A 20,017-nucleotide genomic window follows, 5' to 3' on the forward strand; every position below is an offset into this window, starting at 1 on the left:
GTTCTCGTGAAACTATTACAGTTTCTATAAAATGACTGAATTACAAAATCAAAATTAAATTGCATTTACTACTTTTCATTTAAACTATTGCAGTTTCTAAAAAAATTTGAAAGCTAAAAGTTAAAAAGCTGCTCACCAAGTTTAGCGAAATAAAAGCGTCTATTTGCGTTCCACTTCATGATCCGAATTGTGAGAAGGAACTGAGCATATATCATCCCATTTTTAAGGCATTTTATACGTTATATCCTGGAAATTAAAAGAAATTAAGCCTCTTCTTATCAGATTCAAACGCTTAATAACCCAATCATATGCTAGTCAAATTTCACTTTTAAGTACTAATGTATATGATTAAATAATTTAAGTCGTATGATCAATTTATTAAGAATCTAGGTTCCCGATCTAAAAAAAAAAAAAAAAAAAAAAAATTTCAAAATCAAATTTAATTTTAATTGAATACTTTTAATTTAAACTTAAAATATGCTAAAAGATGGTCCCCCATGAAACTATTGCAGTTTCTATAAGAATGACCGAATTTCAAAATCAATTTAATTTTCATATGAATACTTTTCATTTAAGCTTAAAATACGCTAAAAGACGGTTCCCGTGAAATTTGAACGATTTTAAAAATCAAAGAAAATGGCCTACAAGTTAAGTTAGAATGAAAATCAAGAATTTATGCGCTTTTGGTTTTCCCTCCAAAATTAACCCCCTCCCTCTCCTGCCCCCGCAGAAATGGAGGACGACCCCCTCCCTCTCCTGCCCTTCGGAAATGGAGGAACGAAGGGAACGTTAGATCCATCCTATTTTAAATTGACAATACTTATCAAGCAAATATATGAATTTCCGTAGGTCTAATAATTTGAATCAGACATTTTAAGGATATCGAGTGTTCTTACTAAAGCGTATTTTGTATGTTTGTGTGTTTTAATAATTTGAATCAGACATTTTAAGGATATCGAGTGTTCTTACTAAAGCGTATTTTGTATGTTTGTGTGTGTGTCTGTGTGTGTTTGTGTGTATGTTCCGAGTCTTGCATAACAGTTTTAACTAACTAAGGCTATATTCGTTAAAGATAGGCCATTTTCTTTGATTTTGAAAATCGTTTAAATTTCACTGGAACCATCTTTTAGCATATTTTAAGCTTAAATGAAAAGTATTCATATGAAAATTAAATTGATTTTGAAATTCTGTCATTCTTATAGAAACTGCAATAGTTTCATGGGGGACCATCTTTTAGCATATTTTAAGTTTAAATGAAAAGTATTCAATGAAAATTAAATTTGATTTTGAAATTCATTTTTTTTTTATTTTTTTTTTAGATCGGGAACCTAGATTCTTACTAAATTGATCATACGACTTAAATTATTTCATCAGATACATTAGTACTTAAAAGTGAAATTTGACTAGCATATGCTTGGGTTATTAAGCGTTTGAATCTGATAAGAAGAGGCTTAATTTCTTTTAATTTCCAGGATATAACGTATAAAATGCCTTAAAAATGGGATGATATATGCTCAGTTCCTTCTCACAATTTGGATCATGAAGTGGAACGGAAATAGACGCTTTTATTTCGCTAAACTTGGTGAGCAGCTTTTTAACTTTTAGCTTTCAAATTTTTTTCAGAAACTGCAATAGTTTAAATGAAAAGTAGTAAATGCAATTTAATTTTGATTTTGTAATTCAGTCATTTTTATAGAAACTGTAATAGTTTCACGAGAACCTTCTTTTAGCATATTTTAAGTTTAAACGAAAAGTATTAAATGCAAAATTCATTTTGATTTTGAAATTCAGTCATTTTTAAAGAAACTGCAATAGTTTCACGAGAATCATCTTTTAGCGTATTTTAAGTTTAAATGAAAAGTATTCAATGAAAATTAAATTTGATTTTGAAAATCATTTATTTTTATAGAAACTGCAATAGTTTCACGGGAAATCATCCGTACATAGGCTAACCTAACCTACGATTTTGGTATTTCTGTGCAATAATGTGGAATTTGGTAACATGTGTGTATGTTTGTGTGTGTGGTTGTGTGTGTTTTTGTGTTTCTCTGTGTGTTTTTGTGTGTGTGTTCCAACTCTTGCATAAGAAAACCTTAAAATTTAGTAAATTGTCAAACAATGTCAAAATGTAACCTCTTAGTTTAACTGAGGTATTGGACCTTTTATCGATGCCGAACAAAAAAAATAACTAGTTGAAGATGTGTTTAAATTCTTCATCAACATAAAATCAAAAACATGAAAATTAAAAATGTAAATGCGTATTTTGTATGTTTGTGTGTGTGTCTGTGTGTGTTTGTGTGTGTTTGTGTGTGTATTCCGACTCTTGCATAAGAAAACCTTAAAATTTAGTAAATTGTCAAACGATGTCAAAATGTAACCTCTTAGTTTAAGTGAGGTGTTGGACTTTTCATCTATGCCGAACAAAAAAAACAGAATATCTGCTCGTTTTGAGTTTGACTCGATTATTTCCTACAAGTTAAGTTAGAATGAAAATCAAGAATTTATGCGCAGTTTTAACTAGCTAAGGCTATATTCGTTAAAGATAGCCCATTTTCTTTGATTTTGAAAATCGTTTATTTTTATAGAAAACTGCAATAATTTCACGGGAACCGTCTTTTAACGTATTTTAAGCTTAAATGAAAAGTATTCATATGAAAGAAAATTAAATTGGGAAGACATAGGGGATTTTGCACCCAACTTATGTTAATTTCTGCTCGTTTTGAGTTTGACTCGATTATTTCCTACAAGTTAAGTTAGAATGAAAATCAAGAATTTATGCGCAGTTTTAACTAGCTAAGGCTATATTTGTTAAAGATGGGCCATTTTCTTTGATTTTGAAAATCGTTCATTTTATAGAAAACTGCAGTAATTTCACGGGAGCCGTCTTTTAGCGTATTTTAAGCTTAAATGAAAAGTATTTATATGAAAATTAAAAAATAGTTTCACGAGAATCATCTTTTAGCGTATTTTAAGTTTAAATGAAAAGTATTCAATGAAAATTAAATTTGATTTTGAAATTCATTCATTTTTATATAAATTGCAATAGTTTCACGGGAACCATCTTTTAGCGTATTTTAAACTTAAATGAAAAGTATTCAATGAAAATGAAATTGATTTTGAAATTCGTAGCCTTTTAATTTTCATGTCTATATCGGGAACCTAAGATCGATGACTCCCACTATATCACTCCTTATGGATATTATGAGGTATGGAGAACGAGTGGAATATGCAATTTCTACCGGATATTAGGATGTCAACTGACCCCGGGTTAGAAGGAGGCGTGGGTACATGGTCAGAAGAAGAAGAAGAATACGGAGAATTTATAGTCCTTTTGTTCACCATTACACATGAATAAACTGATTTAGTCGATGGAATGAAGTCCTACTCCTACAAGTTAAGTTATAATAAAAGAATGAGGTATATTGGTATCGGTTTTACTCGGATCAGTAATAACATTTAAAATGAAAATGCATACTAGGGGTCTAACTCATACTGTGCTTGATGGTCCCAGCTCTTCACGAAACTATACCTTCTTTAAACTGAAGCAGTTTGATCTACGAGATGCATCTCCTCCTCCATGGTTAGTGGTACAGTATCCCAGATGTCAGTCGTTGTTTTTAATTACAATATTCTTATTTTCTTCTGAGGCTTGAAATGGTAAAAAATAAAATCCTGATAAATATTTACTAGTTGGTGTGAGAAATACAACGCAACGTTTGCGTAATAGCTATAAAATAAATAAAAAAAATATCTATTGAGGAGGTGACATTCCCCTACCCAACATTATATTGGCTCACATTGAAAATAATTGAACAGAAAAAATAAAAGTCTGATAAATATTTACTAGTTGGTGTGAGAAAGACAACGCAATGTTTGGGTAATAGACATAAAATACATAAAAAAATATCTGTCGATGAGGTATTCTTTAACTGAATCCCAAGCTTCTGAACCCTCATGCAACTGAACCCTCATTTAATTGAACCCCCCTTAGCTATCTGATAAATGGTGCTTACCATAGAAGTTGCAGTTAGTGTCACAGCCAGGCAATAGTCCTAGCGCGGTGAGGGGGAAGGGTTTTACGAGCTTCCACTAGGAGCATAAATTCTATTATACTTGACTTATTGTAACGGAATACTATCACCTTAATTCTCTGTATTTAGAGGTAATATCCATTGTCACAGCCAGGCAATAATCCTTGCACGGGGAGGGGGAATTCATGACTTACATTCATTGTGCAATTCTTATCAAAAACAAAAACCTTGCAAACTTTTAGAATGCGTTACCTCCAAAATTGACTCCCCCTCCCCCACTCCTATCCCCCCTGCCCCGCTGACACGGGGGAACGATGGGCCCGTTAGATCCTATTTTAAATTGAGAATACTTTTCAAACGTTACTTGTGTATTATACAGACCACATCGGAGAGGTAAAGCTAGGTCAAGTCACAATGTCATTCTATCGTTACTTTTCAGACAAAACTTTATTTTCAACTAATTCATCTGGGTTTTTCACAAGCAATTCGTACTATCCTCGCTCGTAATCGCTAATCACCTTAACCCTTTATTAAGTTATAGGCAATTATCCATTGTCACAGCCTGGCAATAATCCTTGCACGGGGAGAGGGAATTCATGACGTAAATTCATTGTGCAATTCTTTTCAAAAAACAAAAACCTTGCCAACTTTTAGAATGTGTTACCTCCAAAATTGACTCCCCCTCCCCCTCTCCTATCCACCCCAGCCCCTCAGAACAGGGGGAACGAAGGGAACGTTAGATCCTATTTTAAATTGATAATACTTTTCAAACGTTACTTGTGTATTATACAGACCACATCGGAGAGGTAAAGCTAGGTCAAGTCACAATGTCATTCTATCGTTACTTTTCAGACAAAACTTTATTTTCAACTAATTCATCCGGGTTTTTCACAAGCAATTCGCACTATCCTCGCTCGTAATCGCTAATCACCTTAACCCTTTATTAAGTTTTAGGCAATACCGGTTTTTAGAAAAACTAGAATAGTGACATAATTTCACTTTATCGACTCTCAAATTCTATACCCACCAGAAACTTGTCTGGTTGGCCCAGAAACTTGTCTGGTAGGTTTTGTACCCACCAAACCAGATTGTACCCATTAGAAACCTGTCTGGTACAGGGGCGCACGCAAAATGGTACCTCTTACTCTACTGATTTCTACAACAACTCTCTATATAAGCCTTATATGCCCCCAGGGCATAACTTAAAACCCTTGCACTGAGGGCTCTGAGGGTATTATCCTCCTAAAAGACCTAATTTCAAGAACATTTAAGTACGTTCAACAAAATTTATATCATAAAATTTTAATTGGATGTGTTTTGGAAAATAGTGGGCGTGAGAAGGGCATCAGTCGCTGTCCAATCACTTTCAAATATACTATTTTAAAGGCACTAGCCCTTTCAATTTCCAATTTAATGAGCGCTTTTTAAGTTTCTAAGACAACGCTTTCAATAAAAACCATATATGCCCCCAGGGCATAACTTACAACCCTTGCCCTCAGGGCTGTGAGGGGGAGGGGTTGTCATCCTTAAAGACCTAATTTCCAAAAACTTTCAACCACGTTGAATAAAATGGCTATCTAAAAATTTTGATTGGATGTGTTTGGGGAAAAGGTGGGCGTGAGAGGGGGGATTGTTGCCATCAAATCCCTTTCGACTATTAAACAGGGCACTAGCCCTTTGAATTTCCAGTCGAATGAGCTCTTTCTGAAGTTTCTACGACAAATATTTCAATAAAAACCTTATATGCCCCCAGGGCATAACTTATAACCCTCGCCCTGAGGACTGTGGGGGGAGTGTCCTGCTAAAAGGTATAATTTCCTGAACTTTAAACGGCGTGGACCAAAATGGCTATCTCGAAATTTTTATTGGATGTGTATGGGGAAATGGTGGGCATGGAAGTGGCCTTCCAATCACTTTCGAATATTAAAAACGGCTCTAGCCATTTCAATTTCCAATCGAATGAGCCCTTTTTGAAGTTTCTACGACAACACGATCTATAAAAACCTTATATGCCCCCCGGGCATAACTTACAACCCTTGCCCTGAGGGCTGTGGGGGGGGGGGGTGTCCTTCTCAAAGACCTTATTTCCAGAACTTAAAACTACATTGAACAAAATGGCTATCTAAAAATTTTGATTGGATGAGTTTGTGGAAAAGCTGGGCGTGAGAGGGGTGTTAGTTGCCCTCAAATCACATTCGACTATTAAAAAGGGCACTAGCCCTTTGAATTTCTAATCAAATGAGACTTTTTTGAAGTTTCTATGACAATTCCTTCTATAAAACCTTAGATGCCCCCAGTGCATAACTTACAACTTTCGCCCTGAGGGCTCTTGGGGAGTGTCCTCCTCAAAAATATAATTTATATCTGGAAATCAACTACTATCAACAAAATGGCTATCTCAAAGTTTAGATTGAATGTTTTTCAGAGAATAGTGGGCGTGGAAGGGATGTTAGTTACCTTCCAATCACGTTCGACTATGAAAAAGAGCACAAGCCACTCCAATTTCCAATTGAATGAGTCTTTTTCGAAGTTTCTACGACAACTTCTTCGATACGAAGTGTTCTGGTTTAAAGGAAAAAAAAATAATAAATAGTATATTGTGCCAACATCGTTCTTATATGGCCCCAGGGCATATCTTAAAACCCTTGCCCTGAGGGTTATGCGGGAGTGTCCATCTCAAAAACATATTTTCTATCAGAAAATCAACTACGCTGAACAAAATGGCTATCTCAGAATTTTGATTCGATGTGTTTGGGGGAAAGATGGGTATCGGGGTGGCTAGTTGACCTCCAATCACTTTCGACTATTAAAAAGGGCCCTAACCGTTCCAATTTCCAATCGAATTAGCCTGTTTTGAAGTTTCTACGACAACGCCTTCTATAAAAACCTTCCTACGACAACTCCTTCGATACGAAGTGCCCTGGGATGGAACTCTCCCCCCCCCCAAAAAAAAAATAAAACATTGTGCCAACATCGTTCTTTACGTTTTAATTATAGTTTTAATTATATTTAATTATAGTTTTAATTTAACATCGTTCTTTACGTTTTAATTATAGGCACCGCTATTGCGCTGCCTATAATTAAAACTTAACTTTACGTGCTTTTCTCAAAGCATATGTCTTTATAGTGTCTTCACAGAAAGTTTTGAAGCCACATCATGTTCTGTGTGGATTATATGTGAAAATCGAGCGGTTTGTCAACCGCTGCTTGGCATTAAAACGAACAGAAATTATTACGTATATGAGTGGGTTCGCCCCCTAGTCAATGCCTCGCTCTTTACGCTAAAGTTCAAATTTTTTTCGAATCACAAAGGCCATTTAATTAGAATAGATAGCTCTTTTGAAAGTACTAAAAACAATTTAGCGTAAAGAGAGAGGTATTGATTAGGGGGCGAACCCCCTCACATACGTAATAATTTTCGTTCCCTTAGGTTTTAATGTTGCTCCTTACTTCAGTTGAAAAAACGTCTTTTTTTATTCAATTTCTGATCGTTTTTTAAATAATGCTGGGAAACCGGCGCCCCCTTCATAGAAATGCCCCTTCCCCCAAGGAAACATCCTCCGTGGAAAGATCCTCCCACGTAACGAAAAATCCCTCCCTCCGCTGATATATTCTTTAGACGATTCAGTGTTGGTGAAACTTTACCCCGGACGGGTACTCTTAGACCAACATCTCTACGCGTAAAACTGATTTGGCAAAGAGAAAGCAACATAAGAAGAATTTCGTAGAGGAATTCTGGAAAATTACGGTCCAGCAGCAAAGTTAGCAAATAAAAAAAAAATCTGTTTTATATAAAAAAAAATATATTCAAAATAGGCTATAACCTATAATACATAAATTTCTTTGACCTGTTGCCATATAGAACCTTAGATTGCCCATATAGTTCGAATGATCTGAACCTTGTAATTTTAATCACGGGTGATAACCTGGCGATTATGGAAATTCTTTCAAATAAATGTAGTATTTCTTTTTTGCTAGATCTCATTGTCAAACTGAACCTATAATAGAGACTATCTGGTGATGGTGTAGCAGAGACAATCTTTCGTCATTTCTGTGTGGCTTATTCAGGCTATTTTAAGTGATGGCAGTATTTTGGAGGGGATTAAGATGTGAATTTTATTTTTTGTTTGTTTTTTTTAGGTCCATTTCTTTATATGTTGCGTTTAATTTATTCTGTTCTATTATTTATTTTTTATTTTCTTATTATTTATTTCTATGTTTATTCTGGAATTATATCTTTTAGTTTTGTCTTAAATTTCAATTCAGATCTATATTACGCAACTTCTTAGAAGCAATGTGCTCATCTTAGAAGCAATACTATTGTAAAAGAAAGATTGCTCAAATTGTTTTAATTTTTATCTAATTTAACGATAGTTCTAATATTGCCGAATGTAAAAATCTAAGGGCGCGTATATAAAGGTAAGCACAATGGTAAGATAAAAACGCAAGGTAAGTACTGGTAAGATAAATAAAGGTAAGCACAATAACCACAATACAATTTTAACGTTCTTCACAGGTTAACCATGAGCTTTTAGGGTCAAGCCACTCACAAAAACTGTGTTCGACCAATGAAAACTTCTTTAGATACGCATAAATCTTATTTTAGAATTTTAAATATTAGCCGTTTACATTAACAAGCATCTCAAACATCAAAATATTAGCCTCGGGAAGGAGTTAGCTGCCATCAGCCCCCACGCATACGTTCTTTGCGATTCTGCCATAGCTTCAGTCTTAAAGTCCTACTTTAAAGTAAAAGTTAATCAAGAATTTAAATTATTACAATTACTGAAGATTTATTTACACCTTGAAATTGTTGTCGTAATTTTAACATTTCTTAAGTAGCCTATACATCATTTAGCAATTAAGTTATACAAGCTGATTACAATCTAGATTGAAATGGGCGTTGTAATAAATTAATTTGAACCATTCTTCCTATCCCTCCCCCTCAGCAAACTAAAGTTTCGCGGTAAGTCTAAACCTATGCTAGGTCTAGTTTTGTATTTAGGCATGTGGTTGTTTCGGTATGGAACAGTCTTCCGGAAAGCACTAGGTTGTATGAGAGTGTGTCCTCTTTTAAAAATAGGTTAAAGAATTTCTTAATGAATAGGGATGGCTGAAGGGGGGGGCTATATTCTGTCTTCTGTCTTGTGGAAGGATTGGTTTGCGGTTCCCATGAGGTTTATTTCTTATTTGTTTATATGATTGTATTATTTATTTAATTTTTTTCCATTATATATGTGAGTAAGTTTTTTTTCAATATATATATGAGTGAGTAAAATATTGAGTCCTACCACAAACAAATCTGTATAGATTTTCACGTGGTAGGTCTGTTTGATATTTTTTTTTTGTGAATATTGGTATTTAATAAAAATGAATTTTCTCTCTCTATGCTGTATATATTCGCTTACAGGTACTTCAAACTTTGGACCATTTGTTGAAACTTCATTCATTAATGGAATATTTGCTGTAAGAGAAAACGTTTATAAATGGTCTTTTGAGCCCTCAATGGGTTTTATGGAGGAGGGATTTTTAAACCTCTACCATTCCTCTCCGATAAGTCAAGGTTTTGAGGGTTGTTGCTGTAACTTCTGCCTATTTTTCAAATCCTTAAGAACATGCCCCCCCCCCCAGATTCCATGCTCCTCTAGGAATAGATTCATATGTACAAGATTAACCCTCAACCCTGGTTGAGTCATTAAATTGGCATTCCAGAAATAATAGTTATTTTGCTTCCTCATAAATTTTTAACGATTTAAAAATAAATACACAATACGCAAATAAATATGCATAATGAAATAATAAAAGAAGTATGCTGAAGCTAGGCAATGAATTTCAGGTAGGTTTCTATTTCTTATTCTATGAATTATCAAAACAAAATCAAGTCTTTAAGTTAGAGGTTACGAGACAAGGCGGCGGCGATCAGAGTGAAGCGTCAAAAGAAGATGAACATGAAGTCCCAATGCCAGGCGTGTAGTGTCAATGGATGGTATCGGAACAAAGATCTACCCTGGAGGGACGCTGTTTCGGCACAGACCTTAGAGAGAGCGCAGAATTTCTTGTACATCCCCACTTTTGATTTAGTCCCGCCTCCTGGAAGCAGTTAAAATCTCAACTCAAAAGTATATTTTGAAAACAGTCGTCTTGCGCGAATGAAATACAAAGTTAAACGATGAACATGAGGTGTTTTTTAGTTATATCAATCATACTTGTGGTTATTATACCAAATATGGGCAAAGTTAAAGGCAGAGGGAGGGGCAGCAAGTGGTGGTAAGTAAGCTCAAACTTTGTCTATTCTAGCTTACCAAACTACCATTGTTACTTATCATATTGTGCCTTATATTCAGAGTTCATAAGCGCAACGACATGTATATGAAACTCGTTGATTAGCATAGTTGAAAAATTGCCAACGGTTGAAAAACTACATAGTTATACCATGCACTTACGCATAAGAAGGTTTCTAGGTCTGCCCTCCCCCCACATCCAAAATTTTGCCAAATTTCATCTTATTCGATTTATCAAACATATTTTTTAATTATTAGCGCCCCTTCCTCGGAATACTACTTACATACTTGCGTGAGTTGCCCCAAAAATTTAAGTTTAGAGAGGTTCGAGAGGTTGTTTACTTCCAAGTCCCTCTACCCCTTCGCAAAAGGCGCAAAAGTACTTTAGGAATCTTTCGGGCCTAAATACCTACTTTAGGGTAAAATGAAATAAGATTTTAAAAGTACAATAATTACTGCACATTTATTTACATTTTTACAATTTAACATTCCTTAGATATATTCTATTTAAAAATTATATTTTGAATGGATAAACTAATACCGCTTATCACTGATTGGTTCTGAGAAAGCAGAATTTCCATCAAAAAGAGTTGAAGCTTGAAGTAGGAGTGCTCGACAAGGCCGCATCCAGGGGGGGGGGGGTAGGGGGTCTTAACCACTCCCCCCGGAAATGTTTGTCTGACTCGTAAAAACGTAACAAAAATGTATATAAAGAAATATTGTATTCGCTTTTTGAGTAAAATACCCTCCGAAGAAACCTCCTGGGTACGGCCTTGGTGCTCAAGGATGAAACAAACCTGAGTTGTAACAAGCCGATAGTTAAAGCTTATTATTATCTTGTATATGATCTTTTTGTCTTATTTTTATCTGATATAGTTATCAAAAACGCGAATAAGTGCATGTTCTAACTACTAAGCAGTTGTATTGGATATTGATTCAGCTAAGACCATTGTAGGTAAAATTACTCTATATTCCTGCTGCTAATAGGAAATGGCCGGTCCTATTTTCTGTTCTTAAAAGATTGTTAACCAAAAATACCATTAACAAAGATTTGCAGCTAAAAAAAATTTGTTCATGCTTTCACTGATAATTTACCATTATTTTCGTATAATTATATATTAAATATATATTAATTGTATGATAGGTATAGTTGATATAATAGTATATAATTACTATGTATAATTATTATTATATATTAGTTATTAATTATCTTATGTTATTATATATACATAATGATATCTAATATTATCAGTTATATGTTAATTATATATAATTCAAATTGTATAATTTCCTGTATATTGGCCTGTTTATACTGTGTTTAATTTTATTATTTACAACATGTTTGTATATAATATTTGTGTACCAAATGTGTGTTTCTTCAAACCCCAATCTCTGGAAATACATCACTAGTATTTGATTTTTTTAGACTTAATACACCTAAAAAAAATTTATCGGAGTTTTTTTTTTTCTGTTGCAAATTCATAGCGACAAATGTAAAACATATTCTTAAGAAGAAAAACCACGGAAGCAAACACTTTTGTAAGTTCTGCGGAACCCTTACCTCTGAAATAATACAAAATTATGGTAAAAAAAAGGACCGACGGCACTCATGAAACCATCAATTAATTAATGAAAGATTAGGCAGCTCCAACGTCTTCTACGTATATAAGATTATGTTTCCACTAATGATTGTTTATTGTATATTGGGAACATCAGGTTTTACTACACGAACCTAAACTAAAAAAAAGGTTTTAAAATGTAATTGTTTTGCATCAATTTTAAGCTATTACCTATATGAACAATCTGTGTTTGATTTTCAATGGCAAGACCAAAAATCTCTGTCAATATAGTACAAGATATAGTGGATGAAGGTAAAATTAGAAGCGGCCCAAGGAATAAATAAGTATGTTGAAAAATAAGTATTTTAAGGCTGAAAAATCAAGATTTACATGTTGGAGTTGGAGCACATTTCTCCAAAATTTTCTTATTGAGGAATTTGCAAACCAAGACCAAAATATAGCAGAGAAGCAAAGTAAACTCATGTTCTAAAATATATATATATAGCTGTAAATAAGCTGTACATAAACACATAAAAGCCTATGTTGCAATTTGAAACAGCTCTCTTATCATTTAAAACTTAAAGAAAGAAGTTAATGTTTCAATTAAATCCTAAAAATAGTGATGCATAACATTGCACTTCTAAAGTGCGTGCTTCCAACATATCCAACTTTCTCAGGGAAAGCTGGAAATCTTTCTCTCCGGAAAGATGATCGGGTTCTTCGAAATCTTCTGGAAAATTAACGCTAACAATAATTATTGATGGGCAGATTTTGTGCTAATGCTTGTGGATTTAGGCTACACTACAGAAGTCGATTTTGGAGAGAAATTGACTGATTGTCAAATCAATTCAATCTAATGTCAATGTCCATTGGGATAGTTAAAGTTAAAGCTAATGTAGTTAAAGCAGTGAATGAATAACACATAAAACTGCACTGTTAAAGCGCAGATTTAAACAAGTCCTTCCGATCTCCCCAATTTTCGGGGATTTCCCCCGAGTTTTCATGAGTGAAAATCAGGCTCTCCAAAATCTCCTCGAAAATTAACGTCATCAAAAATAGCAATATGGATTTCGTATTTACGAACGATAATTTTGGGGAAGATTTTTGAAAGCTCAGTTTCTATACGGCGAAATTTGGAATAGGCCCCGGAAATTCGGGATAGGGAATGCACTGGGTGAATGATACATGCACTAGACTGGTAAAGCGTACAAATAAGTCAATCCTTCCAGTACCCCCGAAATTTCTGGGATTTTTCCCGGTTTTAATGAAATAAAACAGGGCTCTCCAAATTTCTACGTGTTACGAAATTTCTATGAATTTCTACATGTCTACATGTCTGAATTTCAGATCGAAATCTCCTTAAAAACTAATGCCATTGAAAATTCAAAACAGTAATTTTGAAATTACGAACGATAATTTTAATAGAGATCTCGGAATAGTCATTTTTTTTTTTAAGAATCGGGATCTCTGAAATATTTTCCAAAACTAACGCCATCAAAAATTAACGATATAGATTTTGTATTTACGAATCTTACAAGGAAAATTTTCAAAAAATCCAATTTTCAATCGGGGGAATTGGGAAATCTCCTTAAAATTTGTAAATAGCGAAAGCAGTGATTGAGTGATGCGTGACATTGCACTGCTAAAGCGTACAGATAAATACATAAATGAGAAAAAACATGTGATATAAATTGTGACACATAGTAAAACAAAATACAGTAGGAATATGAAATAAATAACAGTAGTAAAATGATAATGTAATATAATATAAATAATAATACAAAATTAGAACAATGATAGAAAAATTATAATATAAAAATAATGATAATAACAATAATAAAATAAAGGCAAAATTGTAAATATGCTGGAATTGAAATTCCCCGAGTAGACAAAATTACTTGCTCTGGAATTAGTTTTAATATTTTAGTATTTAATTAGTTTTAGTATCTCACAAAAATGGTTTTAGTAATTAGTTTTAGTATTATGTTACTATTTTGCTACCATTGCCTTTTTTATTTGCAATAGACTACTACTATAATTTCTATTGATTGTATAGTTATCACTAAAATAGCAATATTCAACATTGGATGTAACTATAGTTATTCCTTTGGTAATACTATTACTTCAGTTAGCTCTTTAAATGTATCAACATAGCTTGATCACTTTCATAGGGTACTACCACTTTTATCATAACAATCAGAAATATAATAATATAAAAACTGTTAGACATCTTTTTTTTAAAAATTCCTCTATATTTTCTTCATTTAATCACTTGCTCCCCTGCCTCTCATGAGAGAGAAAGAAAGAGTGTGGTTAAAACTTTTTGGAGTACCTTATGTTTGTCAACCATAAAATGGTAAGCAACTCATTACGAACCTCTTTGTCAAAGACATATTTATTGTTTGGATTCTAGTTGTGAAAGTGGGCACTTATGCAAACATTTACAGGGGCAAGGGATTGGTTACAAATTGTCAAAATTGCAAACAGAGGGTGAATTCAGTAAAATTTGAAATAATCACTAAGACCTTGATGTATAAGATTCTGATATCTCCGAACTAAGCGAAAGTTTTTCTTTTAACTTTCAAAAATTGGAAACTAGAATTAGAATCTTATATTCTTTTTAATTTTTTTTCTTTGTGTTTTTCGGAATTACTTAACCTCTGAACGAATCACATGATGACCAGACTGAGCTCTCTGGTTCTCAATATCTCACTGCTTTAACTACTCCTTAACTCGTAATTTTCTTTAGCAGCTCCTCATCTCATAATCACTATATTTTTGAGCTTTTTATTTCAAAATATACAGGAAAGTGCACAAAACAACTCTTTTAAGTTCGTAGAAACTGATTTGTATAAACAACCTTAAACTTTCACAAACTCTAAATATAATATTTGTCGTTTTTTTAATTTATGCAATTGTTTTACTGCCCTATTAATAATGTTTATTATTTTTGTTACTTTTAATTTTACTTTTCTTTATAATATAATATATATATATATGTATATATATATATATATATATATATATATATATATATATATATATATATATATATATATATATATATATATATATATATATATATATATATATATATATATATATATATATATATATATATATATATATATATATATATATATATATATATATATATATATATATATATATATATATATATATATATATATATATATATATATATATATATATATATATATATATGTATATATATATATATATATATATATATATATATATATATATATATATATATATATATATATATATATATATATATATATATATATGTGTGTGTTTTTTTTGTATATATATATATATATATATATATATATATATATATATATATACATATATATAAATATATTCCGGGAGATTTTTAAAGAGTGATTTTGGGTATAAAGCTTGCAAACGAAGTACGGAATGCAACTCCTTAGGATGGTGACGTCATGTCTTGCGGAGTGAAGGTGTTGCAATTTTTCATCGCTTTCCCATAATGTGCAGAAAAAAAAAAAAAAATCTTCTTTGGCCATAAACCTATATTTCCCAAATACCTTAAATTGCTCTATCGCTAAGTAACGCCTTGTCATTTTGTAGTTTTATGTTGTAATTTGGCTATTACCAACGCTTATTATCTTTCTTAATTTTAATTCTATTCTGTCGATTATTATGAACGTTCAAATGAATGTGATGCAATGTATCGTCGCTCTGCCGCCTGTACAGAAAAATACACATTAAAACTCTTTCAAGGGTGCCAATTTATTGGGGAGAAGGGGGACATTTGTCCCCTCCATCTAGATATCTAAAATCATTTTTATAATATTTTCATTGCTAAGTCCAAAAAACAACAAAATGTCCTCCCTAGATTTAAAAGAGACAGATTTTGTTCATATCTTCAGTAAAAAAGGAAAAGAGATCTTTAACTCCCCCCGTCCTATCTTTTGTTTTAGCGCCCCCTGAGCTCTTCTCTTGTTCTAAGATTGTGTTTGCCAAACCCCTAATTTAAAAGTTTTATATTATTATTTCGTTCTCCACTGTTAACATTTATTATCTCTATAACTAGTAATATTAACTTGCCCAATATTACGTATGGAAGATTTACTTTAATATTCATGGGAAAACTGTTAAGGACAGTTTTTGGAATGATGCTTGTCGATGTGGTGCCAAACGTGAAGTTATAGGGATGCAGTGGCCCAGTCTCACCCAGCGCATGTATCATAAAAGCGTGGCATAGGTGGCTTGGTCATGCCCTCCGGATGGACCTTAGCTGAAACTTTACCTCCCTCAGAGCCACTGATGGGGCATATGCCATCGAATTGGCAAAGACCTCATGCCCAAACCTATAATGGCTAGCTATCTAGCCCAGAAGGTGACATAAGAAAAGATTGGACGTCCCATATCAGGTTTGGGATGAGACAATAAAAAAACGATAAGTATTTGAGGATTTCTTAGGGGGATGAGAGGGAGTTGGTTGGGGTGAGGGGGCATTCTTGTTTTTTTGGGGGGAGGGGAGTATTAGTCGCTGCTTTGGCATTAGACTATTTAACAATGCAATGACTGTGTAGTGGCAGTAGTACATTAAATGTGTTGAGGGTTGTTTTAATTCCTATTCCTCACTTTTAAATCTTGGCTACATAAATGATTTTTTTTTAAATGTTCATCATTAAAATCATGGTAACTATTATTATTACATATTATTATGATTGGTATGTGACTATTATTATTATTATTACTATAGAATTACATATATATAAATATATATATATATATATATATATATATATATATATATATATATATATATATATATATATATATATATATATATATCTTGTGTTTTTAAATTTTCTTCTGCATAGTATATTAAGAAAATTATTCCCTTTGATTACTCACTTGAATGCAGTGGGGTTATAACTTTACGGAGTTCCTCAAGTTTGGTCGAGCGTAAAATGGCCATTGCTAACCCCTTTGTCAGAAACATATCTAAGCTGCCTATCTAGAATCTGATAGGCTTTGAGCAGGATTGAAGAATTACAAAAAGGCGCTTGACTGAGTGAAGTATTCGCTATTATTCGCGAATTATGGCTTATTCAGCTTTTGGCTTATACATTCTTTGTCTATTCAATTGATGGGAAATTTTATTTTATTTAAATTGTATTTTAATTGTTTAAAGTGACATCTTTATTGAAAATTAAATTATTAGTATTTTATTTAAATTGACATTTACCTGAAAAAAAAATCGTTACTTAAAATCCCCAGAAATTTATTCCTAATTGATTTAATTACTATTTTAGATAGAGCGGGTCAATTTTTTTTCTAAATCGCTGTTTTCGGATTTTTTAATGTCTTAGGCGCGTCATCTAAACAGTAGGGGAAATCACTGTAGTTGGCAAATAGTAGTCAAACAAAATAATAATATATTATTTTGTGCATTAAATCTAAGGATACAAAATAATACTGTATCCTTAGATTTAAGTGATATTAGGTTTGTCTCGAGACTAGAGCGCAGGCACAAACACGAAGAGATTAGGGAATGTGGTTCCCTAGTCTTTGAGGAGATTTGACCCCCCCCCCATCTCTTCAGTATTGTATTCCTATAAAGGTGCATAAGCAAAAGTTCAATCCATCCAGATTGATAATTTGATTGTTGAAACCAAGCTATTTTTTAATTAGGTTTATTTGAACTAAAACAAAAATTAGAGTTATTTGAATTAAAATAAGATTAAAATTATGGGAAAATTTTGATTTAAGTGAAAGTGCAAAGCCATTGGGATTTGTTCATATTTATGTATGCATGCATACAGTACCATAATGCTTGTCACCACATAGTACATTGCAAATGTAACACTATAAGAGTCGAGAAAAGCAACAACAAACTCACACATTGATAATACGAAAAAAATTAGTAGAAAATAGTCTATTATCCTTAATAAAATACACTAATATTACTCAGCGCTAGAAATCAAGATGGCAGTGCAATTGTCTGCCAATGAGTATGTTTATTTTCCCAGTAAAAACACACTGTATTTTAAAGAGGATAAGCAGTATTAATTATCCCTTGTCGAAACTAGTTTTGCATACGGGGGTGTTGCCGACTTTCGCTAATAAAGTTCACCAGATGGTGCGTGCCGAAAGAGTGCCAAGCATGGCGGAGTTGGGCCAAGTTTTACGAGGACTGTACAAAGTGCGGCGAAACTTTGCACCACACTTGGCGCTCTGGTATGTTCACTATGTGATGGGAAGTGCGTGACCCCTCGGTTTTGTAACTCATTGTATCATAAATTGTTATTTGGACACAGGATTCTCAAACTGTTGTACTTGTACCACTGGTAGTACAACCCAATATTGTTAAAGGTACAATCTTTACAGAAAAATTAAATGGAAGTTCAGAAAGATTTTTAAATAATTCTTTGATCATAAACTCTCTGTTTAGGATGAATTTGTTTTTAATAGCGAAATGCTTCAACAATGATGCAAATATTTTTGTTCATATGATGTGGTAAAAATATAAAAAACTATGACTTAGGCCATTCGGCAAACTATGAAAGGTGGTTCTAAGCCGCCTTTAAACGAATAAAGTCGTAGCTGAATTCTATGCAGCCTGAATAATTTCTATATAGCTGGTATGCATCGCTACCATCATTTTTTTTCTATTTATGGGGATTTATAAAAATGTTTAGATGGCGTTACAAAATATGCAGCTTTATTAAAAAAAGTCATGAAGGCACTTTATTCTTCCAGGGTGAGAGGGGTTCTTCAAAAAATCTTAAGGGAGGAGGAGCTTACGTGTTATAGCGACCACACCTCGTTCTTGATCTGTAATGAAACCGGTTTTCTGTGTCCATTCGGAGATAGTCAGCATAACCTGAGCGAGATAAAGTACTCTGCAGGTAGTAGGCTGTTATACTTTAAATTACTTTTAAAGTACTATATTTTAAAAGCATAATAATGCTGAATATCTAACTTTGAACCAAGTTTCATAACTCATTGTCCGATCAATTTTCCTTCACGTTGCGTTCATATGTCGTTCCAGCAGCAACGATTCTGTGCCGGACCATAGATCAACTAAGGACTTGTTTAGGCGTGAAAGTCTAGTCAGATTTGTAGTACTTTTTAGCGCGAATGATGAATATAGTGTCGAAAGTAGCTTCCAGATTGGCAGAAATTTCAGATCCTAGGCACATAGTTCAATATTCTCGAACTGGATTCTTGACAAAGATGTTGCGCGTCTAGACACGTGTCAGACACGATACGCCGGACACGTCTAGAAATGGGATGTACTTGAGCCTAGCTAGACATAAGTGTGAACGCTACTTTAACTAAGCGCCAGTTTTCTTCTGACATCTTTAAGGGAGGTGGTAGCTCCATTCCGTTAAATTTTTTTCTAAGAAGTAGAAAAAGCACAAGATAATTAAGGGTTTTGTGCGCACTTTCTTGCATGCCCTTTAGATTCAAGGCTTAAAAATACACTATCCTTAAAAAAGTGCTTAAAGCTTAAGAAATTTACTCAGCTTAAGAAAGTAACTAAAACCCTAAAAAATTAAATTAAAGTAACCTAGAAAACTATTTTTTTTTTTTTTTTTTTTAACCTAGTAGAAAACTAGGTTAAAGCTTAAAAAATTAGCTTCAAGCTAAAGAAAACTAATTAAAGCTAAACAAAATTAGCTTGGAAACATACGATTTTTGCAAAACATTTAAAATAATCTTTGTCAATGTGCAAAAAAAGAGTAAAACTTTAAAATGTGGTTAAAAGGGGGGCTTTCTAAAGATTGCTTCTCCTAACTCTAAAAAAATAAATAAGTAGCAAATGACTTCGATATTAAGAAAACATTTTCTTAAGAAAACCAATAAACTAATTTTAGAGGTGTAAATGATATTAAAAACAGCTTAATTAAAAAAATAATTTAAAAAATAGAGAACCAATTTACAAACTATTTAAACAACACAAGAAATTTTAAAATTTAGAAAACATACTTTAATGTTTTCTTCGTTAATTGAAAATGTTTTTGCATGCCTAAAGCAGGCACTCTCCCATGAACTTTTTTCAGGAACAGGCGGGGCTAACTTTTTTAGGAGGGGATACACATTTAAAATAACGGCAAAAATGGGCAAATTATAAGTAAAA

General features: G+C 32.8%; 1 protein-coding gene across 1 annotated transcript in view; it reads left to right on the forward strand.

The window, feature by feature from the left end:
• Positions 1-10,132: 10,132 nt before the first annotated feature.
• The window catches only part of LOC148946333 (protein Wnt-1-like), a 53,508-nt gene continuing 43,623 nt past the window's right edge, over positions 10,133-20,017 (forward strand). The window contains exon 1 of the mRNA XM_089098380.1: positions 10,133-10,298. Within this exon, the coding sequence (XP_088954506.1) occupies positions 10,201-10,298 (98 nt within the window). The 5' untranslated portion in view covers positions 10,133-10,200. The remainder of the gene's footprint in view (positions 10,299-20,017) is intronic.

The sequence above is a fragment of the Artemia sp. Qi Xiang Cuo genome, chromosome 12 (assembly GCF_049724085.1).
Source record: "Artemia sp. Qi Xiang Cuo chromosome 12, ASM4972408v1, whole genome shotgun sequence".
NCBI lineage: Eukaryota > Metazoa > Arthropoda > Branchiopoda > Anostraca > Artemiidae > Artemia > Artemia sp. Qi Xiang Cuo.